This window comes from Chiroxiphia lanceolata, chromosome 5 (assembly GCF_009829145.1).
Source record: "Chiroxiphia lanceolata isolate bChiLan1 chromosome 5, bChiLan1.pri, whole genome shotgun sequence".
NCBI lineage: Eukaryota > Metazoa > Chordata > Aves > Passeriformes > Pipridae > Chiroxiphia > Chiroxiphia lanceolata.
Genome location: NC_045641.1, coordinates 51,891,591 through 51,916,120, shown reverse-complemented (window position 1 = coordinate 51,916,120; position 24,530 = coordinate 51,891,591). Strand labels below are relative to the sequence as shown.

Genomic DNA, 24,530 nt, shown 5'->3' with positions numbered 1-24,530 from the left:
CTGCCTGCACCACACTGCAGTGATGGGGGTGTTGTCTTCCACACAGGCAATGTTCCTCTTTCTCACTGAAAACAGGGTTTACAAAGGAAAAAAGTCCAGTTTCATTCTGATCCATCACAACCACAGTCAAAATGGAGGCAGGACAAATGCAGTTTAGAGGCAGCAGTACAATACTCCTGAACTACCCTCTTCTTCCCTACCCTCCTGCTCTTCTCTCATCCCAGAAGCTGGAAGCCTCACACAGCAGGGAAATGAAGAAGCAGCTCTTCCTGCTCAGCTGGCAGAGAACAGGCTTGGAAGGAATTTCCGAAGTCACCAAGATCCGTCCATTTATTCCCAGCAGGTGTTTCTGAAAATCAGTTTCAAGAGTTTTAGAGAGCCTGGCAGTAACAGGCCTCTCATCTGGATAATGCAGGGACGCATAACTACAGGAGCAGAGATTTAGAAGTAAATCAGTATTAAAATTTAGTAATTTACTGTCAGACAGGTCAGACAACCAAGGAGGGAAACCCAAACAAACCATACTGCCAGAAACACCAAAGCAGCAGGTGCCACTTCACAGGGAGTTCAGCCTGTTTTCATCAGGCACAGTGGTGGTGGTGTTAGGTGCTCAGGGCTGATACCCGGCCCCCTCCTCTTCCCATTCCTTCAGGATTTAAGTTAGAAGACAGAAGAAAGCAAGAAAACACATAATCCAGAGTCCACCTCTGTTGAAGTCAGTGCACACCCAAAGCCAACGGCGCAGACAGTCCCATCCCTCTCCTGCTGAAGGCCAGATGCACGGGACGCCAGAGGCTCAAATCCAGGAACCAAGAGATCCTGAATCAGATTTCACATAACTCTTGCCTGTTCCAAGGCTGTAACTGCAGAGATCAGCTCAGGTTTATTTTTAGGTGCTCCAGTCCTGTGCCTTTTTTCCAGTAATTCTGATCAAACTTGTTCCTGGAACTCAAAAACAGGTTCAGCCGCAAGACAGTGCTTCCTGCATGTAAGATGTGACTCCCAGCAAAGATACCAGGGCCAGTGAAGGAAGAAATGACAGATGCTGGCGTCACTTTATCATTTTCTACTTTATTACTTCAAATTAACAACCACGATAAAGCTCAAAAAAGTCCAATATTTACACAGGAAAAAAGTACAAAATCCCCCCCAAAGTTCTTCAGGTTTTTTTTTTTTTTTAAATTACAAAGTAATAAAAAGTTTTGCTCTTTAATTAAAAAAAAGAGAGAGACAGTAAGAGGGGTAAATAAATTAGGAAAAAAACAGGGAGGAAAAATGAAGTGTTAAATAGAAAGGGTAAAAACAAACAAAACAAAGACTAACCCCACCCTCCCCGCCCTGCCAACAACCCATCGGCTCCACACTACAGTGACAGTGTGTCTGCTACAGGCCATAGGTCGCAGTGGTGATCATTGTGTTTCAAAGCCCCAAGTGCCACAAAGCAGCTTGAGTATTCCTAAATTATATTTAAAAACAACTAAAGTGGGGGGGAAAGGGGGGGAGACGGATGGGAGAGGGCAGGAAGGGATTGTGCATGTATTGGTGGATCTTACTTGGGGTTGCATGAGGGAAGGAGAGAGCAAGAGCCATCACTCTGACAGAACTCCAAACTCCCGTTTCTGTGCGCCCCTCTCTTCTCCTCAAGTCCCACACTCTCTCCGCAGGAATTAAAACAAGTTTTAATTAAAAAATAAAAATAGAAAAACACGCACAGCCAGACGAAAAAAAGACCCCGCTGCAGGGATGAGAAGTATATTTCTCCCTGTATTCCAGCTCCAACGATCCCATCCTCCATGGCACCAGGTGCCTCTCCATAGAGATCCCTCCGTGTGTGAGGACTGCTCGGTTCAGGGAAGGCTGGCACTTCTCCCAACATCCAAGAAAGAAACCGCAGAGAAGCCACCCAAGGAAAGGAAGCCCGAGTCAATGATTAGGCTGTTGCCACAATTCCCCTCACAGCTTAAAATTCGTTTAATGCTCAAGAAAATAAATTCTGTTATAATAATAAAAATCAGACTTGTACCATCACGTGTGGCTGGAATCTGATTCGCTCCTGGCCCACAAGGCTCCTGAAAAGAACAAAACCAAAAAAAAAAAAACAACCAAAAAAAACCCACAAACAAAAAACTCACCCCCCACCCTGCACCATCCCTTGCCCTCAGATAAAAAGGAGAGCAAAGTTAAAATTTATATGGCTAGAAACCATACGATTTCAAAATAACATTTAACAAAACAAAAAAAAAAAAGCAGGGGAAGATACCCAAGAAGAAAAAAAAAAAAAAATAGAGAAATCAAAACCAGGAGCAGAGAGTCAGGAGAAGGAACTGGGGGTAGCCCGTGGGGGCGGCGGTCAGGGCTGGGGGGGCAGCGGAGGTGATCCCGCACGGCTCCCGCGTTGTCAGCTCCTCGGAGGCGTCGCGCTGGGGGACGCAGGTGGCCCTCTCGGAAACGGCTCACACCAGCGCGGGGGCACAGCTCGACTCCTCATCGTTGGCAAAAAGAAATTCTGTTGGGTTTTTTTGTTTGGTGTTTTCTTTTTTTTTGTCTTTTTTTTTTTTTTTAGTTTTTATTTGTTTTTTGGGTTTTTTGTTTTTTAAAAGAAAAATACAGTGAAGACACTAGAAAGAGAATTCAAAAGAGAGAAGAGACATTAGGAGAAAAGATTCTTCCCAGCACTTCCAATGCCAGCTGGAGCATCACAAATCATATCGGCCCTTTCTTCTACACTCCTGCCTCCCCTTGGAGTTACCTTGCCCAGCTACTGTCATTTCCTCTACAAGAGGCACTCACTAGCTGTGCAAAGTCTCACACACTTGATTACACACAGCACCCTCCTCCCCAACACTGTCACACTGCCAGAAAAGCACTCATGAGGAACTAACAAAATGGCTCCCCAGCCCAGCACCTTATCCACCCTGCCTACCGTCCCGGAGAAATGGAAGCTACCTTCACACTTAAAGACAATCCATCCCCTCAAGGTTTTGGCAGCCAACCTTACTCTTCCCTCTGAAGCCAAAAACATCTCAAAGTAAGATGAAAGGAAAGGAAACGTACCAATCCCCCACAACATCAGCAAAGTCTTAACCTAAGGCTTTTTTTTCCCAGCAATTCCACCCTTGGGGGTTCCCAGGCATGAGGACAGGCTCACCTAAGCAAACACTGGTCCAGTGGCAATTGCTCCTCACTTCCCAAGGTGATCAAATGGCACACTTGTCTACAAAAGAAAAAGAGTTGCTAAGGTTGGAGAGGAAAAAGAAGACACCAAAACAGAGAGGCTGCACGTTTTTTTCAGGACATCCTCCCTCCCAAGAGTTTACTATTCTACTCCTCCAAACCACTGTGGTCTGGAAGAGAACCAGACAAAGTCTTACTCCAAGCAAAGCAGAGCTAAGATGACAGTACCGAGCATGGCCTTTAGAAAATATGTAACTGAAGAGTGAAGGTGTAACTTGGTACAACTCCCCTCACCACACTAGAAGTTTCAAAACTACTCTGGGGCCCATAGTACTTCTGGAATATCCAGTCCAAGGCCATGAACATGGCAGCAGGGACTCACCTGTGATGCTGAAATCCGTGACACTTCTTGCCGCCCTGTGAGGTCAGATGAGGAGACATTGGCAGGAGCTCCTCGGTGTAACCTCATGCTGACCTTCCGCTCCCTGTCCACTCTTGAGATTGCTCTGGGGGACGTGTTGCCTGTCAGGGCAGAGAACCATCGAGACAAGAATATCAGTCAATGACTTTGGTTTCTAGCCAACAGCAGGGGTGGAACCCTCCCCAAGCTCTCCCATCCCACTCACCGGACTGCTGGATTCGGGAGGTGGGGGTGGAGGCCATGGGCTCAGTGACATTGCGAAGACGGTTGGCAGTGGCTCCAGCAGGTGGGCCAGGGGGCAGTGCTCGTGTGGCTGACCCTCGGAGTTGCCCCATCCTCTCCTCTCGTTCATGCTCTCGCCGCTCCCGATCCATATCCTCAGGGTTCCGGGCTGCTCCCTGAGGAGAGAAACCCCCACACCACACATGGCTGTCAGGCAGGAGAGACAGTAGCAGCCCCGGACAGAAAACACATGGTACTCCATCGTGCCAAGGAAGTGGAGCTCCATCCCCAAAACATGGTCTCCCCCCACTATCTTCCACTGCACCAAGAGAGGACCTCATTCTGTTCCATGAAGAAACAGGGAAGGAAGCATATGGTACTACAGCTGTTACTGGAATCCACTGTCCCACCTCCAATTATAGTCCTCTCCTGAAAAATTATCTCTACCTACCTATAGCTACAGATCAGACATACTCACTAATACAACAGTAGCTATACCCCCAGTTTGCACCAAGTAACTCTGCCTCTCTTCACTCTACCCGTCCCCTCTGTCAAGCTGTTCACCAGGGCTAAGTACAAACAGCAGGTAGTTTCCAACTTTCCTTCCCCTCCCCATGATAAAAACCAACTCCTCTCCAGCCCTTTTGCCACACACACACTCACAAATTTAAGCATGTTCCAGTCAAAGACGTAGTCGTAGGAGAAGCCTTGGCGGTGGAAGAGGTTGCGGAAGAGTTGCCGCAGGTACGAGTAGTCAGGTTTATCATCAAACCTCAGCGAACGGCAGAAGTTGAGGTATGTTGAGAACTCAGCTGGAGAGAGCAGAGAACAGCTGGCTGTTGAACACCATCCAACCTCCCATGCCCTGCCATGGAGCCACTGCAGCATTTCAGCAGTGGCTTGCTGGACCAGGACAGCACACACACAGAGCTGTATAACAAAAACTGAGCCTGCTGGTTTGGTTGCAGTGCTTTGGCCACTAAGAAAACCCCATCCCTATTTTTACCACAGAAAATGCTCATGCATCTCTCTTTGTCGGTTTCTCCAAGCAAGACTTAGCAAGTCCTGCAGAGCCTGCTGAAGGACAGTAAGAATGCAGGCCTAAAGAAGAGGTGGAGGTGAGTTTTGGGAATTTCAGCTCAAATCAGAAGTCCTCCTAGTTCAGCAGTCTATCTTAAGCAGTAGCCAGAAGCAGACAGCTACAGAGGAGAAAGCGTGAGGCAAGCATGTCTGACACTTCTATTGACATTAGTCCAGCTCCCACCTACTTTCAGCTCCAGGAACTTCTTGATCTGGATGTGGTTTCTGACTATTTAGTAACCCTCCATGAGTCTCTCTTCCATGTACTTGTCCCATCTCTCCTTGAACTCCAGTAAGCTTTAAGTACCCACACCAACTTCTGGGAATGAGTTCCACTACTACTATTACATTCTACTACTGGCTGTGTGAAGAACTGCATCATTTTGTTTTGAAGCTAGCAGAAACAAGCTTTGTTTCTCTTCCAATACAAAACCTGGGGCCACCAAATAATTGTCTCCCACCCAGACTTCTGCAGGCATAGCGAGTGCATAGATTTCTATCATCTCTCTAATCACCTCTTTTCCAGGTTCCAGCAAACTTGTTACTTGTGCAGAAATCACCTCACCTCAGTTACCCTTTTGGCCCTTTCCTGGACCGGTTTCCAGTTCTACCACATCCGGGATGGACTAGAGCTATACAGAGCACACAAAGTGCAAATAGGCCATGGGCTTACGCACGCTGTTTGCACAAAATTGCCATGCACAAAATTTCTGTTTTCACAGAAATCACCCATTGTAATTGCAACAGCTCATTGATGAGTGGGACTGGTCAGTCGGAGTCTACTATTGTGCAAATGATGTGAGGACCAAGACTTCTCTCTGTTCTCACATACATTACCCATGTTTACCTACAAAGAACTCCAATTGCCACTTCATTGCCTGGCTATTTCTGGGACTCTTCATTAACCAGTAAAAACTCAGGATCACCAGCGTACCTTCTCAGCTCATTGTCCATCCTGCTTCCAAACTGCTACTGAGGTCCTAAAGATCCCTCTATCCCCTTCAGGACTCTCACGCCCTTACTAACATAAGGTTTCACTTTCCACAAAAACACATTTCCCACTTCTGAACCAGAACTGTACCACCTGTTATCCTTCTTGTCACTGGTGTCAACAGCACATCCTGGTCTGGGGTACCGGGCACTGCCCTTTAGGATTCAAGATTCCATGGGGTTTCAGCAGGTGAACAAGCCAAGCAGCAGACAAGACAGCCATCAAGATGAGAGCACTTACAAGGGTACCCTTTGCAGAGCACCTCGATGGGTGTTGACATCTTTTTCTCGCTGATCCTCTCGTACTTTTGGCGCTTGGTGGCAGCCTTGAGGCCCTGCCAGGGCAGCGAGCCCAGGTTGAAATACATGAGCACATAACCCAGGCTCTCCAGGTCATCACGGCGACTTTGTTCTGTGAGAATGTTACAAAGGGGCAAGGAGTGAGCAGCAGTCAAAAGTACTCTGGCAATCACATAGCTTTGGTGCTAAACACAGAACAGAACAATCACTCCTCTCTCTTCTTTGGTACATTTCTATGGATAGACAAACTTGAAGAAGACATTCCAGAGCAAATTTCTGTGAGGACGGTCATATTACAAGAGTTAAAGTGCTCCTCTTCCCATATGGCCCCACCCACTTCATAACTAATGACTCTGACTACCTCCTCACTTGGACAAGCCTTAATTCACACAAGAATTTAACAGCTCAAGAAGTGCTGCAGCAACACTGCCTACTTTGCTCTTCCCAGTCTCAGAGGAAGGGCACCTACATTTCTCCACCCAGAATGATTCTTCAACCCAGGGATTAGTCATGACAGAGGTAGTCACAGAAAGACAAGTCTAACAGAGGTAAGCCCAACACAACCCTTTCAAACACATCTTTAATTAAACTGCTGATACTCTTTAGGCAGGACAGAAACAAGGAACTAGGGACCCCTTCTAGTAGTAAACAACTTTGTTAATTGTTTAGAGGAGTCTAACATGTAATACTGTGCAAAGATGTCTTTCCAGCTTGGTGGCATTTTTCAAGCTGTGGAGGAAAGGGGCATACCTTGAACAAAAGGTTCCCCTCCAAATAGGAAATGACTGTGTAAATGGCAGCACTACCAACTCTACTAAGAGCAAGGGTTGCCCTTAATATGCTATTGCAAGGGCTCGCTTTTTGATGCTTACTTATGGAACAAAAAAAATTGCCTCACAAAAAAAAACCCTTTCACATTGAACTTGTTCTCTGGAATGGCCAAGCCATTTTAAGTTTCAAGCTAGCTCAAGATGGATTTGATGCAGAATCTCAACAACTGCAAATGTTGACTGGTTAACTTGTGAAACTCCTCCCAGCTCCTCCAACATGCTTGCAAATTCATCTATAAATCTTGCCAAGAAGCTCTTGCCCTTGTTTTCCTCCCAGATAAAACAAACATTTTGGAAAAAGTACTTTACAGCTTGAGTAGAACAACCACTGACACAGATAACAGGCAGGCAAAATATGGCTTGAGGGAGAGCACAGGGATAGAGGAAAGACTAAAGAGAATCACCTATTAGATTAATTCGCTACTACAACACATTTTGCTGGATTCAGTGCTACATCCTGGAAAATGCTGCAGATTATGTGTTGGTCTGTGGGTTAACTGTCAGTATCAGTTACATGCTACCACCTGCCCCATTCAAAGGCCAGTAGATCATTACAGCTACCCCTTATTCTGTTAGCTGAGCTAAACCCTGACAAAAGAGTAGCTTGTAGCAGGTCACAGATACAGATGTCCAGCTCCTCAGGGTCAACACAGCTCTTTCTTCTTTCTGCAGATCCCCAAAGTGTTTTACTTTGAGCATGCAGAAATAACAGCATTTTTTGACCTCACTAACGTACTGCCTCAAGTTGCCCACTTTAAAGGGGCTAATACATCCTTATCTTATCAGGCTACTGCCAAGGATAATTACGTGATTGTCTGGGAGATGCTTAGATGCTATGGAGGGAGCAGAGAAAAGAAACTGAGTTTGCATTTGGCCTCAGGTTGGGATATGTGTACTCTTAGAGGGCTGCAATTACTCATCATGCATATCAAATAAACAAAACTGAACAATATTTGGTAATGACCTACATCCTTAGACAGGAGGCATGTGGAGTCAGAAGGCACACCCAGGGCCTGAAAGTACAGGAGACAAGGGTAATCTCAGTCCTGCAATCTGGCAGCTCTTGACTTATCCATACTGTAGCTTTAAAGCGTCTACCGTGCTCTAGACAAGAGGAGTAAGGAAAGGCAGGGCAGGGACCAGAGAAACCTACTGAACAAGCAAATCAGCCTTTCAGGAATAAATCAGGATCTTGCCTCCAAAATCTTGTTTGAACTCCAAACTGTTTAGGGCAGGCTGAACAACACACCTCTACTTGTGTGAAGCACAGCAGTTTTGAGCACAGTCACCAACCCTATCTAGAACAGGATATGTTCTGTGAACATATGCCTGGGCACAGTCCTAGTGATTTGGGGAAGGCCTGAATTAAAGACTTGAGATTAGGGAGCCTGAAGTCATTGGGAGATGTTACAAGGCCTTAGTAAAGGCGATGAGAGGGGTTACAAAACCAAACTGGGAAGCTAACTAGTATCCATTACATGCATGCAAACACACCTTAACTGTGCCTTAACACAGCAACATGATCAAGGAAAAACAACTGCAAGCAAAACACCTAATTATTAAAATTCCAAATGAATAAGTGTTTGACTGCATTGCAGCCCCAATGTTTAGTACCTCACGTACTGTGGCAATTGCAGCCCACTTAAACAATTTCACTGAGATTCAAATCTATGATAGGCCTGAAGTACCAACACGATGGGTCACAGATGTGCAGCTACCTCAAAACATTGTAGCAGTCTTTCATCTGTAACCCTAACTACAAGATCCTGATTTAAATCTTGGATGATTGTGAAGGACAACAATTCCTACATCCCGTCGCTTTGTTTCATCTTCATTCCTACATTTCAACAATTCCTACATCCCGTTTCCTGTTTCATCTTCAGTTACACAGCTCCCAAGTTTAATTATTTCTTTTCCCTGGCCTCATATACCAACATTCCCAGGATACTAGATAACATCAGATAGCAAAGAGTTAGAAATAAAACTTTACCTCAACGCACCAAAGAAATGTTATTTAGTATCACTACTTTCCACCTTTAGAAGTCTGACAACCAGTGACTAACACTAACACCATCCCTGGGATGCAGGAAGAAAAAAATCTCACTTTGCAGTTTGAAAAGAGAAAGAGAAATACAAGTAACGTGAACGCATGCTCAGAGCAAGTTCGTCCAGAAGCTGGATTACAATCATGACCTATGATACTTCCTCTCTCCATTTTATTTCAGCTTCTCAGTTTTCCTACAACGGGGGGGGGGGGGGGGGGGGGGGGAAGGTTTGAAAGACAATTTTATTAAAATGTATTTTTCATAAGACACTCATCCTTTCCCTCCTCCCTCCCAAAACCTCTTCCAATAGAAACACAAGGTCATCTTCCCACACAAGCCAGCACAACCCCTCAAACCCAACCTCTCACTCTGCAAGCAATCTCCGGCCAGTTCCCTCCTCCCACTCCCAGTGAGGATCCGAGCCAGCCCACACCCTCACTCCCTTCACAAAGCAGGGTCCTCAAAAGCCAAATCAGGGGTGAGTAACAGGACAGGAAAAGACATGCTTGGGCAAAGACGGAAGACTGAGGACTGGTTGTCTTGGACACAAAGTTCCTGACAAAACATGTTTCTTTGCAACCTAAACTGCCTTCTGGTCCCTCTGTCCGGAGAGTGTTTCCCTCCACTCTGATTCTGTTCAAAGTGATGCTGCTCCCATACAGGACTCTCTAGAAATTAGCTTTCCCTGGAGCCAGTCCAGCTCTGCAAGCAGGCTTAATCAAGCAATGCTTTTCTCACTACATACTCAGATCTGATCTTGCACAAGTTGCAGTACAGTTCCCCTTTCTCTCCCCACTGCATGGCAACAGCCTTTAAAAACACACACAGAGATCTGGAATGGGTGACAGAGGGCAGGATGAGCAGGAGGACTTTATGATCTGCACAGCCTACACTGATGCCATCTAGGACACGCACTTGGGAAGGCACTGTCCCCTGCCTCCCACCTCCTGTTACCCAGACAGAGTCCACCAGGCTTCTTCCAAGACTGTCTCCTGGGCACCCCGGGCATCTATTTCAGACTTTACAAGCTACAGTGGGTGCAGGGGACTCTCATCCCTAGAGTATGCGAAAATTGACTGGAATGTGTGAACTAAAGCCTGCACAGACCAGTGACTCCCCCAACGGCAAGTCTCCAGCTGTGGAAACCCTCCCCAATCTCGCCTCCTACTTTTTTCCCCAGTCACTGGGAAAAGAATGTGTTTCTTCCAGACATTGGAATGTCCAACCCTTAGCTTGCACATTCAAATAAAGGCATTTATTCATTTGCTATTCCTGTCACACGAATACACCAGCACCTGGTTCCTTCCCTCTCCCTAGAGCGCATTAATGTAACATTAAGACAGAGAGTTTAGTCTCTGAAAAGTCAAAAACTTCAGAGTCATGGTTCCCATGGCAATGCTGCTAACTCACAAATGTGTCTGTCATATACCCTGTGGCGAGGTCTTGAGAAACAGGAACTCTAGCTGAAACCTCAGCACCTTCATCCCCTTTCCTCCAGGCAAGTCATGTAACCTTTATGCCGTTCAGGGGAACTATCTGCAACGTGGAGATAATACATCTGAGACCTGTTGTGCCAAGTAACTCACACCCAGACTTTCCCGAAGCAAAGGGCATGAAGGGAGCGGTGGCTGTGCTCAGACTCATGGCATATGCAATTTGCCCTAGGATTACTGTTTAGACATTGTTTGTTCGTCCTGACACACAAGCCAAGCACCAGTAGTAAAGGGCTAAGTTGGGGTGGGATGAATAATGAAGTCATTTGAAAACCACAACCAGACATTTAGCCTCTCGTGATCAGTTCAGGCAGAGCAGGCACACACATAAGAATCGACAGACAGAGTAGTGATAATTATTTTGTGCATGTCTCCTTGTGGCAGTTTCCATGGCTGTAGAAATCTTGACTGAGAATTCAATGGAGAGTCAGTTATATATATGCAGGTCAAGCCAAAATACAGAAGGCCAACTTGGAAAGCTCTATAAGAAGTATTTTTACAGTGTGGAGGAGGTCAGGAGATCACAGCCCACTCTCAACACACAACATTCCCCATTTTTATATAAATAAAGCATTTTCCATCTACAGCTATAGTATTAAACAAAGAAGACAGTGGGAAACCACTTTATTTTCTGCAGGTCAAGTATTGACTCCAGATATCTGAGAAATATCTGCAAGAGGGGAGAGTGCAGGAAAAATGAGGTCATGGAATCCTGTGGAAGCTGCTAGTTTAAAAGGTTTGAGTTCCTTGCTCTGACTTTCAAATTCTCAGGTTATACATTTCAGAAGAAGGTCTCCCAGAGACACAAACTGAGCTGCAAAGACAGTAGCTATTTTCCTGGGTTCACAGGCAAGACACCTTCAGTGTTTCTGCTCCTCAGAGTTGCCAGTTAATAGCAGGACCAAGTCAGCCTGCTCAGAACAGACCGTATGGTAACTAAGGAAGCCTCATACTGAGAACAAAGTTTAGCAAAAATTTAGCAGAGGAAGGAGGTCAAACACTGGAAAGAAGCTTTTGGTCAGAAAACAGAAAAGAAAACTGCAAGAGGTTTTCAACTATGTTCCTCACAGCCACCAGGGGCTGATTCCCAGGACAAGAATTTGGGTGACTTCAGGAGGTTTGAGCACGATGGGCACTAACCTGGTCAAGGTTTTTACAAAACCTGGGATGATGGTCAGCACCAGTGTAAGACCTGGCTGAGCTCTCAGCATGCTTTCCCAGCCTACTTTCATTCCCACAGTGCTAACCATAGACACTGAGGGCAGAGCCCTACCTCCCTAAAGCTGCCTCAGTGGTGAACAGGGTAGTGTGGTTCACAGACACACAGGTATTTTGAAGAACCATGACAGCCAGTTCTCAATCACAAAACCTGGATGTCCAGCCAGCTGGAAGCCTTCCCTCATTCCAGCTTCCTGCACACTTTCAGCAAATGGCTGGCCCCACCTTCAGTGGTGGACCATACTGCAGCAGCTCTGACAGCTACAGAATAATCACTGATGAAGGTGCTTGGGAGTCAACAAGAAAGGTTCAATTGCACACATTCCTAAAGGCTCAGTGCCTGTGAATGTCTCCTTTACACATCTAATCAGCCTGCAAAAATTGTGCAAGGCAGATTCAGTAGCCGCGGAGTCACAGAGGTCACAGCCTTGACGCTCAACAGGGCCCCACTGCACTAAGCGGTGAGTGCACAAACACATACTGGTAAAACAATTTCTGTCTTCAGAAGCTCGAAGTGCCACCAAAGGCAGGACAGGTAACACAGGTGTAGCATTTAAGTTACCTGCCCACCACCTCAAGGCAGGTCAGTACCAGAATCAGGCACAGAACCCAACTCCCTCCTTCTGGGGACACACTACCTCCCCTAGAAAGCCCCACCAAGGGGAAACAGCAGGCTCACCAATTCCCAGGTGGGTGTTGATAGAGGCATAACGGGCTGTGCCAGTCAGATTCTTGTTTTCCCGGTAAGGGATGTGCTGGTGGGTCCGGGCATCTCGGTACTTCTTGGCCAAACCAAAATCAATGATGTATACTAGGTTGCCTTTTTTGCCGAGGCCCATAAGGAAGTTGTCTGGCTTTACATCCCGATGGATGAAGTTCTTGGAATGAATGTACTCAATACGGCTGATCTGGAGTGGGGGATAAATAAATAAATAGTGAGACAAGCAAGAAAAAAACCTACCTTAACTGCATCTGCTAAAAACAGTACCCTGTCCAGGACACTGACCTGTCAGAGTAGGGAAAAAGACATTTCACAGAGAATATCAGAGATGACAGCCAAGGAAAAGACACCCTTTGGAGGCTGCAGGATCTGTAGATGGAATTCAACCCTGCACCCAGTCCTCACTCTGGGGAGGTCACCATTAACACCACAAGGAAAGGTGGGAAGCAAATCTGCATGAACTAAAACTTTGAGCTTCAGCATTGACAGCTGTCAGCTTTCAAACTTAGACAGGCTGGGAAGGTAGGGGGTCCATCCACAAGAGCTAAGGGTCTTAAACACAGGGCATGGGCAGTTGAATTGAGATAGGTAGTGATGCCAATCACTCATCATGCAGGCAAAAGTATCTATGTGTGCAACACTAACACAGGGTGAGCAGCAGGAGAAGGAAAGAGAGATGGAGATCAGGAAAAGTCATCAGTGTCTAGGTTCCAGGCCCCCAACTTCCTCAAGAAATAGAAAGCTGGCAGCCACTTGTCACTAAATGAAGAAAGCTTGGGATATAGCAGTTCTTAAGCAGAGGAGATGGGAGGGAAAAAAAAAAAAAAGGCATGGAAAAGGAGAGTAGGCACAAATGCTTCAGAGGAAACTCACCATCTGGTCTGCCAGGAGCAGAACTGTCTTGAGACTAAATTTGCGGGAACAGAAGTTGAAGAGATCTTCCAGGCTGGGCCCCAAGAGCTCCATCACCATCACGTTATAGTCCCCCTCTGCTCCACACCACTTAATGGAGGGGATACCCACTGGGGAAAGAGAAAGATTAAGCCCTCGGAACAGAGACTAGATGCTGCATCCCCTGCTGAGAAGATCATATGTAACACCACATCATTTCTTTCCTAAGGCCCTCCAGAATAATTTCCTTCTTCAACCACTCCCCCGGCCCCATCTTCTCCTCCCCATCTCACCTCCTCCCTGCATCATCTTGTAGAACTTGCTTTCAATGTGGAGCTGGGGATGCTTGGTTTTGACACATTCCAGTTTGATGGCCACCTCTTCACCAGTTGCAATATTGGCTCCTGCATAGAAATGAGAAGTGAAATGAAGATTGCGCAAGCTTCCACTGAAGTTAAACACTTTTAACAAGGCCTGTAAAAATGCCAAAACCTTAAGATTTGCCCTGAAATTTATTCTCTGTGACAGAAATGAGATTCAGCCACTTCATAGAGAGTTTCCAGCGCTGCCATTTGCAAACTCAAGGCCAGAGAAAGGCACGTGAATAGGAAACCAAGTCTGACCCTGCAACCCAGGCTAGAACAACAATCTTGCAACATGTTAACTGCTTTGTTATCTCAAAAAGTACCAGACTTTGGGAGGTCAATCTGTACGTATCAACAGTACCTAAGCTAAGTGGAAGTTGTAGCTGCCTCTGATCATATACCCAGACCCTGAATGCAAGTCACCCCCAGGCAGTGATACAGAGTATCTCTTCCCTAGCAAAATTACTAGTTACCTCAGTTACAGCATTTCAACAGAGCCAATTAGTTCAGGAGGAGACATTACTAACATTCCCAGCTATCTGTTTTCTCCACAGCCCTGACCTGCTCAATACAGACAATTTCTAAGTCCCCAGCTTCTCCCTCTCCTGAGGGCTTCAATAATACCTTTATCTTTTGCCAACACAGAAACATTTGCTATATCCTAAATTAGAAGCGTGAAGAAATAAACTGAATCCAGTCCTGAATTAAGCTGCCCAGACACCTCTGTTGAAGGGATTGCTAGATACTTTGTGACGACACTAAACCACCACCCCACACACTTCTCTCTAAAAACAACCGAGCTGCCAGCTGTGAAAGCCAGCACTCTGGTCCCAAAGTGCACTGTCAAAGAAGGAACAGGCTGCTCTCTCCCTCATAATAGCTGAAAGGATTCCAGATGTTTCACATCATCCTAAAATGGAAAGAATGAATATCTGTACACAGGTCACGGGAATGACACTCAAGTTTTGCTTCTCTCCCCCTCCCGCCATGCCGGCCTCACACACACACACAGACAAGCCCTTCCTCGTATCTGGAACTATTAGAAGTTGCACTCAAACACAAATCAGAGAGCTGCTCTGATCATGAGCAGCTTGTGAACACTGTCATAAAATAAACTACTCCAGAACACGCATGCCAAACATGAGCTGGAGTCAAAGGTGACGTTTTGTAGATATCCCATAGCTAGTTTTAGTAGGTCTGGCTAATTTGTGCCTCCTGAACCCTGTGATAAGACTTTAAGAGTCCACAAGGACAGCTGCAGATAAATCTCTCCATTTATCCTCTTTCCCACACCTCCTCCAGAGCCAGGGACCAAAAGAAAAAAAAGGAATTGTTCACACAACTGGATCCCTTCTCCCCCTGGATCCTAAGGATCTCCTGTTGAAGAGTTCTGGCTTGTACACAAACTTAGCCAAGAGCTGCCTGCTAGCAAAAAGACATAATCTAGATGCTACAGTGCTGGGTCGAGACAGACAAGCTGCTAGGAATTTGTAAGAGAGCAACAAAACTGTTTGGGGTCTAGAGGGATTGATTTACTAAGAAAGATTAAAAGAGCTAAATATGTAACATAGACAAGAGATACAACCAAGAAGGGTGGGGAGGAAGAATGGGACATGACAACAGTCTGCAAATATTTGAAGGCTGTAAACACTAAGGAGGGAGAGGAATTATTTAGGGTGCTATAAGGGAGAGGAAGGAGGAGCAATGGGATTAATTTAATAAGGATTTTAACACAGGATTCAGCAGAAGGGAAAGCCAAAAAGCCATCCTCAGAGGTAGAGCCAATGGTTACTTTTGAAAAGATGCTGCCATTTTCCACTTAAAAACTCCTGGCCAGAAAAACAAGTCTGTACATTTCCTTCACTGCACCACAAGACCCTTCTTATAAGCATCAGGAGTGCAAGGAGGAAAAAAGCAGGAAAAGGGACTAGTATCTGTCTTTTAAATTAGTGTTCAATCACTGGCCCTCAGTCAGCATGGAAACACCCAGGACACCCAAAAAAGGTAAGAGTGCTTCCTTCCCTCATTCCTTTCTCTTTCCCCTGCTTTTGTGAAGACTTTCCTCCAAATCCTCTGAAGCAGCTCCCTTGTCCATTTCCCAGGGGAAATTTTTCCCTCTCCTAATCCATTTGCTGACACACAAATATTGGTGAGTCTTTCTGACTTTTGGCAGCGTTACCATTTTGAATGAATGCTACCCCAGAAGTTGAACAGTGGAAACATGAATGAGTTCTCATCTCTACATTACCATAGGTGTTTAGGAAGATGATGATGCATCCATCTACTAGGTTGTCTGCAGGTGGGGAGTGTTATCTGTGGGCACATAAAGCTCGAAAAGGGAAAGCAGGGGTAGGCATCAAGAAGACTTAGATTCTTCAAAATGTGAACATGCCACTTATATGTGCTCAGATGGCCCTCAGCCCCACACTCTCCATAGCCCAAACTTAAAAAAAAACAAACAAACAAAAAACAAACAAACCAAAAAACCAACCAACCAAACAAACAAACAAAAAAGAGGAGACAACCCTGTGGCCTAGAAAAGCAAAGGTGGAATCATAGGCTGGTTTGGGTTTGAAGGGTCATTTAGTTCCAACCCCCTGCCATAAGCAAGGACACTTTTCATTAGACCAGACTGCTCAGAGCCCCATCCAAACTGGCATTGAACACTTCCAGGGAAGGGTCATCTACAACTTCTCTGGGCAACCTGTTCCACTGCAACACCACCCTCACAGAAAAGAATTTCTTCCTGGTATCTAATCTAAACCTGCTCTCTTTCAGTTTAAACCCATTCCCTCTTGTCTTGTCACTAAATGGTCTTGCAAAAAGTCTCTCCTCATCTTTCTTGTAGGCTCCCTTCAGGTACTGGAAGGACAAAGTTACGTCACCTTGAAGCCTTCTCTTCTCAGGCTGAACAATCCAAATTCTCTCAGCCTTTCCTCATAGGAGACATGCTCCATCCTTCTAACCATTTTCATGGTCCTTCTCTGGACCAATCAGACCTACTGAGGAGCTATTCTTTGACTGAACACTTTAGGCTTGCTCCATCCCCAAACCCCGCTGTGTCTACAGGTTGCTCCCTCTACCATTTCTTTGCTAGAGATCCACCCAGATTGAGACCACCACAAGTGAGGAGGGAATCCAAGGGCAGGAATCTCTCTGGTCCTTTGTTCCATGCTTTAACCACCATCTTTTCTTAAGGATACAAGTACAAAAGCAACAGTTCTCTGCTCTCTTTCTAGACTGGAAAGCACCGTGTTTCAGACAAATGCAGCAGAGTCTGCAAGCTTCAGCCACTTGAGAGACGTATGTAGGATCGGGGATAATTCCTAACATCCACCCCCAGTCTCGCTCCGCTGTGGGGGCTGCACAAATTCAACTCATTCATCATGAGCTCTTTGAAACGGGGCCCCGGGGACAGAGGATGTCACCGGCTGAACAGGATCTTTTCAGAGTGGAAACCTGACTGCATGTTTGATACAATAAACACCGCCCTCCTTGTGCACAGTGGCAACAGGCCGGGGCCCCCACTCTCCCCACCACCCGCTCCCCTCTTGACAGCCTCTCGAGGGAAGAATGGAGGGCTGGGAACAGATGGAAGAAGGCAGATAGGGCGAGAGAGAGTTAACAGGCCAGGAAACAAAGGGAAGGCACTCCCCTCCCAGCAAGGGAGGAGCCTGCCACCAGGAACTGTCCCCAGCCAGCGCAGGTCCCAGCATGCTTTGTCTGCCCAGCTCCTCTCCACCATCAGTGTGCATCCCGGCCAGACGATTCCTACCAGGTCCAGCTACCCTGCCCTGCCTCTTGGCCAACACCTCTGACAAAGCACCTCCCTCCGACAGCCTAAAAGTATTGGCAATTCCTCTGCAAACTGATTTTGCTCTTCTGAATGAGCAATTTCAGAGGTAAATGGGTTAGCCAAGACCCCTCGGCAGTATGATCTCATTTCCCACCCTCCCAAATCAATGTAGGGAGAATATCCCCGCAGCATATCTATCCCCCAAAGTATGCATGGAAGGAAGGCATTGTGCTTTAAGCCTCAGCTGAGCTGATACAGTCCATCCTTTGTGTCTACCCATGTAGAAATCCAAGTTTCCTTCTGATAGAAAAAAAACCAAAAACAAATCCCAAAGAGCACAGCACGCAGCGCCCACTGGTTACAGAGCAGGTGAAGGCAGTAACATCCTGAAAGAGAGAAGCTGAGGATAAACCGTACAGCCCCTGTTCATCCCCAGAGATAAACAAGGTTTGTCTGTCCTTGTTCTGTCTCCACACCATTATCAAGACAGAGAACTGTGAGGTGAATTTAGTGCAGGAGAGAAGTCCTCGTGAATGAGTCCTTCTGTCTGCAGAGCAGGCTGTGAGAGTACAGCACGAGCACAAGCGTCCTCCAGACGCACCATCAGAGAGTACATGCCCGATCCCTCCAGGCTGGGGAGTCACCCAGGCTCCAAGAAGTCTCGCTATCACTGCTTCAAAACATGCTGGCTTGCACCTCAATGAACATCATTGGCTTTGATACTGCATTCAAGTAACTTGGTTGAATCCCTCTGTGCTCACCACACTAGGGCACTGGGGCTTCCTCTGCCTCTCATGTTGTTTGGTTACGGGCAAGGCAGGTACAATCCCCTCACCAGAGCCTGTTTTCCACGCCTGCTCTGCACAGGTGGATGACCTGTTACGTGGTGCAGAGGAACACAGGATCAGGCCTTTCCATTCATAGGTGGAAAATGCTGTGTCTGGGCTATCAGACACTAACTGGCTGGAAGGTCACAGAGGAGTGGCATACAGGAGTAGGCAGCAGTAAGGCAGCACACAGTGGAATTGGGATCCCAGATCCATTATTTATCATCTTTGTTCATGCTCTGGATAAAGGTGGCAACAAAGCCTGTTACTGATGATTCCCACAGGACACTTAATCAAGAGAGGCTGCCAACACCAATCAAGAGAGAATAATAAAGCAAGAGGGAACTGGAGGTAAAAGCCAGAGGTTGAAAACAGACGGTGATTTACAAGCACAGGAAAAAGTAATCTGAACTAGAGGTATTCAACAAAAGGGACTCAGGGAGGGATGGGAAGATGTTAGAGATCCTAGAAGACATCTTCTACAATATAGCTGACAGGGTGTTAAGGCCAATTCTGCAACCTGATAGTGCTGGTGATGGGGGAAGCCAAGGAGACCCAAAGAAGCCTATGCAGAGGTATCACATTACAGATCACTCGAGGGTAGTCCTTCATTGCCAGGCACTGGAAATGCCACACATCAAATGCAATGTTGGCTCCAAGCTGCTCAGCAGATGGACAAACTAGGAAAAACTGAAGGAGCAGCAAAAGTGAGGAGTGGTGGATGTACTGGGAAGCAAAATACAATTCAACCAAGCAAATTAACAGTCAAGAAGCACATGACACGCCCGTAAGTCCCCAAAGTTTGCAGACACCAAGGGAGAGGGCAGTTGTTCTGCTGGCCTGCAGGACTACAACTAAAAAGGTAGTGGGGAGAACCAGATGACAGGTAAAGCCACACCAACTCTCATGGAGGGATCGATCAGGCTACTGGGTAGTCTCGCCACTCTGGCCCCACATGGTTTGAGCCAATAAAAACATGAGCAGGCAAAGCATCAGGGAACATTAGCACACATCACCACACTGGCTTGGAAGAACTTCTACCCAGGTAACCTGCTGCAGTAACAGGAAACCCAGCGCCTCATGGGCTCCGTCCACAGAGCTCTCAGCTCAGGTCATTCCAGACATTAACTCTAAATCCCATTACAGATCTAACAGATCTAAAGCCCAGGAGTTCAACCACACCAGGCTCTCCGACCTGTTTTACAGCTCCTGGTCTCTGACCTCTTTCTTAAAGGTCCAGATCACTTTTTCCACTACTAATCTTCCCAAAACTTTATTCCTTATACCCTTGAAGGGACAGCTATGCCCTCCCTTTCCACCACCCACTCTTTACAGAGTTAATACCCACACACACCCAAGACCAAGAAAAGGAAGTGAGAATGCTGGAGCAGCATATATGTCAAATATGTCCCAAACAGTACAAATCTAAATCAGTCTAATCAACTACCACCGTGTCTCCAGCATCTGCAAGGCAAAGCTGAGCTCATCCCACTTTCTTTGCCATCAGAAGACTGGCAGCAACTAGCAGTATTCCTTGAAGATCTTCTTCTCTTCTCCACCCCCTCCAACCTTACATGGTGCCCACAAATACCAACAGGCAAGAAAAACAACCCCGAAACAATGATGCAATTGAGAAAAACAACCTGGCAGGTAGAAGGACAGACTCTCACACTCACCTAGGTAAATGTCTCCAAACGAACCGCTGCCAATCTTTCTGCCCAGCCGGTATTTGTTCCCTACTCGAAGCTCCATGGTTCAGTCGTGCTGAGAATAAGAAGCACAGAAAGAACAGTGTCAGAGCAGAAACAGGAAGTGAATCATGTAACACTCCAGAAGAGACCTCCCCACTTCACCCAGAGGCTGAGTAGAGTTTTAAGTCTTGAAATACATCACTTTCTACATGGCTTCTATCACCCCTCCTATCTCCTGAACATCCAGGGACAGCATGAGCTAGAAATGCTGCAGGAACACAACTCTCTCAAGCACGTTTTCCATGTTCCCATTATTAGAAAGAAGAATTCAATCTCTTCCCCATCATTTTGTTCAGAGACTGTGGAAGGGATCAGGAAATCTCCCCTAAGAAGGTTTCAGTGGGTGATCATGCCACACCACTGTAAAGAGGTACTGCTCCTTGTACCCTACAGTACCTGGCACCAGGACAGAAGTAACCTCATGAGACACCAAAAAGGACAGGCATAACAAACCCTATGAGAAGAAGTTGCTCTCTGGCCCAGCCCAAGTCCAACCACCACTCAGTGGTGGTGAAGCACAGGACTCAAGAGCTGCAAGACACAGACGGACTGTATCACTCGTAGGCAGAGGCTGGCACAAGGGACAGGGAGGAGACATCTTGCTGAACTGAACCCTTCGAGGCACTGACTCGGAACAGCACTTGCTTATCTCCACAGGCTTCTGCTGATGGGATCACAGCCTCCTTTGGTCTACGTGAGCCTTTCCATCTCTGCTACCTACCTAGGTGTGCTGGCTGTTTGTTTTTAGCAGCTTGGGCCTTTCCTCATCCCTTTACCTGAGGTGATTAGCTAACCCTTTGACCTGATATACCCCATCAACATGCCCAGGCTTAGCCTCCTCACCTTCCACAGAAAATCAACTAGGTGGAAGGACCACAGCCAGAGATTGTTCTCCCTGCCAACCTCAACTTCTGCTGCTAAACACCTCTGCCAAACACAGTTCCAGCAGTTCACCCTTAGCAGACCACTTTCCCTCGCCCCTTCTTATGGCCACCAACTTATTCTAGGAACGACATCTCTTCCTAAGACAGTCAATGCGTCTTCTTTTAGAGGGATTTGCCACAGTCCTAATTTATGCAATGCCACATTATTAGCATACAAAATGCAGACACAGAGCCTGTTGGGGACAGGAAAGGTGAGGAATGATTCATGTTTTCACAAGTGGGTGAGAGGAACTTTCCCTTGCTGGAGCTTGGTGGGAAGGAAGCATCACTGAAGGAAAGAAGGGAGGAACGGCCTTGTGAGACAGAAGTACAAAAAAAAATAATCCCAGCTACAGGATTCTGGGCATACTATAAACCCAGAGCTGCTTCTCCTGCCCCAGGAGATGGGATTACAGAAAGAAGAATGGACGGACTGTAGAGATGTACAGGGAAATAATCCTATCAAGGCATTCAGGGGACATTGTGAACCCTGAAAGCAGAGCTCCAGTCATCAGAAACCACACACAAAACACTTAGAGGTGGAGTCTCCTCACCTAGTATTTACTTATGCATGTGGGTTTCTGTGCATCTAAAGTCTACAAAACCCTGTGGCTATTTCTGACTTTCTTACTACAAGGAATGTAGGCAGAGCCTTGGGAACCAAACCAGGAGGCAGGAGGACCTGGGCAAGGGCACAGCAAACAGACATGATTTTTATCCGCTGCCTGCTGTTCTGTATAACCACATTAACATACATCAGACTTGCTTACACTCCTACTCCAATAAACGATCAAAGGTCTGTGTCCCCGGGAACCTGTCACACCACTGTCAAGAAGACAGCCCTCGAACCTCCTTCCTTCATGGTGTGTTTACCCAGGCCTGTGAACCCTGAACACTTCCACTTGAGTCCAACTCCCAGCTGGAGTGAGCACAACCGAGCACACGGCAGAGACTGGGCAATAGGTCTCTGCGGGGTCTCCTCTGCACCAGGGCACAGTGGATACTGCTCTGCAACACCACAGCCCCAAGCCTAAATTCAGTCCCACCCTTCTGGGACAGACAGGAGCCAGGTTAAGAAGAGTTTCTCACACATGGAGGCAGCAGCCCTTCTAGCTGATTAAGCAACAGGCTCCAAAGGGGAATCTAAAAAATGCTCTGGGGCGCGGGGGTGGAAGCGGGAAGCAGGATAATGGAGTAAAAAAATCATGGTCTCGCACAGCTGTCATTTTGCCTTATCTCCCCCCCAGCACACACATACAAGTGTGCGTAGAAAACCTGGGTGGAGGATAGCCAGGGAGCAACAGCCTGGATTCGTGGTCATGGGGCAGGACACACATCCCACCCCCTCAACAGCTGCTCCAGGAGTTCAAACACCTATCATATTTGCTTCTACTTCACACACGTACCCCCACCATCTACAGCTTCCCCTCCTATAATCTGATCTTAAGGTCTACTGTTATAAAGAAAATTTTACATATAAAATATATATTCTTATATGTGACATTTATATTACTTCCTATATATTATTTATATGTGTAAAATCTAAAACATCCCTCCTACCCATCCCCCCAGCAGGCTTAACCCCCCCAGCCCTGCCACCCTTCCTGCACTCTACAGCCAAGGCAGCATTCCCAGGGGCTGCAAGGCAATCATTTAGTTAAACCATTTAGTTTTCCATAAGGGATTAACACACATACAACCTCAAAGCGAGTGTGTGCTCTGCATGAGCGTTTGCATACGTGAATATCCAATACTACACAGCTTCAGAAAAATAATAATACTATCCAGCCGTCAGCGGTGCTTACACACACACACCATTTTGCACCAGCCCCTTTTATATAATATAAAATACCCACGTACAGGCACAAAGACCATTATATAAACACACGATAAGAGTTGATACCACACTGCTGTGCCAGATACGATGGCGACCAAAGATGCAGGCAACATCTTGGGCGGGGGGAGGGGGCTGGGGAACAGGAGGGCCACCTCTGTCCCACCCGAGGGGGTCAGGAATGAGAAGATGCCCTGTCTAGCAAAGGCCACGCAAACCCAAACCCACGGTTCCATAATGGAGGCTGCCGATCCCAGCACGGCTCCGGCTTTCAGTGGAAGTGTGGGGAGTGGGGGCTGGTTTGCTCATAGACCATGGAGGCTTTACACGGCCTTTTTTTTTTTTTTGGCGGGGGGGCTGGGTATATGAAGGAAATAAAGGAAGAGACTGGCAAAACAGTAATTTGAACTGGCTTAAAAATGGGATGTAAAAAAGAAAAAAAACACCGTTTTGATTGAAATGCAAAATATCAAACCCCTCCAGACCCTTTCACTCTTACAATAAGGAGAGCAGCAAATAAGGTGGGGGGAGAAAAGAAACGCCATGCACAGAGCATTTGGACTACATCTGAGGAAGAAAGAGCCGCAACAGGAAAACAGGGAGGGAGGGGGACACACACAAAAAAAAATATGTCCCTTACACCCCCACCCCCTACAGGCAAAACACTACGCGAAGACAGTCGTACCCGGGCTGTTATTTTTCCGGGTAGGTAACAAAAAGCTGCCACCCCCGGGAACGGCGCTGAACTTCTCCTTATCCCCCCCACCTCGGCCCTGGCCGCGGCCATCGACCCCCGCCCGTACCGAGCCCCCACAAGATGAAACGCCGACCCCTACAACCTCCCCCCAAACGCAGACACCCCTTCTCCCCCGAAACAAGCAAAGACGGGGGCTGGGGAGGAAGACAAGGAGCATCAGTGAACGGAAGGGGTGGGGGGTTTAAATGATCCGGGGGGAGGCCCCCCGCCGGGACCCCCGCAGTCCCCCGCCGAGAACACACGGCACCCCCCTCCCCGATCGGCCCCGCCGGCAGCAAGGCAGGGCCCCGGCAGGCGGAGAAAGGGAAGAGGGGGGAGCCTTCCCCCCCCCCCCAGTCTGCCAGTGGCGGAGGGGGCGACCCCCTCCCCGCGCCCCCACAAAGGGGCTTTTGTCCCCCGCCGCCCCCCCGGCCCGGCGCATCGCGCCCTGCCCTCCCCTCCCCCGCCCCATCCCCCTCCCTCCGCGCACACAAAGAGCCGGAGGGGCCGCCTTTCCCCCGGGGTTTGCGCCCCAAGATGCGGGCGGGCGCCCCCCATACCCACCCTGACGGGAAGGGGGCCGTGTGGGGATGCTGCTCCGCCGGCTGTCAGGGGGCCAGGCGGCCGAGGCGGGGAGGATGACGGAGGATTGGGGAGGGCTGGTGGCGGCCGTGCCCGGCGCGTCCCTCCTTCGCTCGGCTCGGCGCGGCGCGGCGCTGCCTGCCGCCTCCCGCCCGCTCGCCGTCCCCTCCAGCCGGCGTGTGCTCGGCACAGCCCGGCGCTCACCCAGTTTCCATTGAGCCCCGGAGCCAAACCCACTGATGTCACCCAGCGCAGCCCCGGCCCTCCTCCTCCTCCGCCTCCTCCTCCGCCCGCCGTTAAAGGCGCAACCGCCGCCGCTCCCGCCGCCTTC

At 47.7% G+C, this 24,530-nt stretch overlaps 1 protein-coding gene across 2 annotated transcripts; it reads right to left on the bottom strand.

Moving 5' to 3' along the window:
- Window positions 1-1,051: 1,051 nt before the first annotated feature.
- Window positions 1,052-24,495, bottom strand: CSNK1E (casein kinase 1 epsilon). Of its 2 annotated transcripts, none has more exons than XM_032688365.1 (11): window positions 24,404-24,495; window positions 20,050-20,137; window positions 13,679-13,789; window positions 13,368-13,516; window positions 12,453-12,681; window positions 6,129-6,299; window positions 4,481-4,629; window positions 3,801-3,993; window positions 3,557-3,696; window positions 3,149-3,214; window positions 1,052-2,618 (listed from the first exon to the last, which is right to left on the bottom strand). In XM_032688365.1, exons 2-10 carry the CDS (start codon window positions 20,123-20,125, stop codon window positions 3,182-3,184), a joined length of 1,251 nt encoding a protein of 416 aa, XP_032544256.1. In that variant the 5' UTR covers window positions 20,126-20,137; window positions 24,404-24,495; the 3' UTR covers window positions 1,052-2,618; window positions 3,149-3,181. The 2 variants fall into 2 exon arrangements, with proteins under 2 accessions (XP_032544256.1, XP_032544255.1); XM_032688364.1 differs by having other exon boundaries at window positions 24,182-24,489.
- Window positions 24,496-24,530: the final 35 nt, after the last annotated feature.

Bases quoted from the DNA above. Each gene is read 5' to 3' on its own strand.
- CSNK1E (XM_032688365.1), bottom strand. From the start codon at position 20,125: ATGGAGCTTCGAGTAGGGAACAAATACCGGCTGGGCAGAAAGATTGGC. The intron at 13,790-20,049 runs GTGAGTGTGAGA...ATTTCTATGCAG, and splicing joins GTTTGGAGACATTTACCTAG to GAGCCAATATTGCAACTGGT. The intron at 6,300-12,452 runs GTGAGCCTGCTG...ACATTCTCACAG, and splicing joins CAACACCCACCTGGGAATTG to AACAAAGTCGCCGTGATGAC.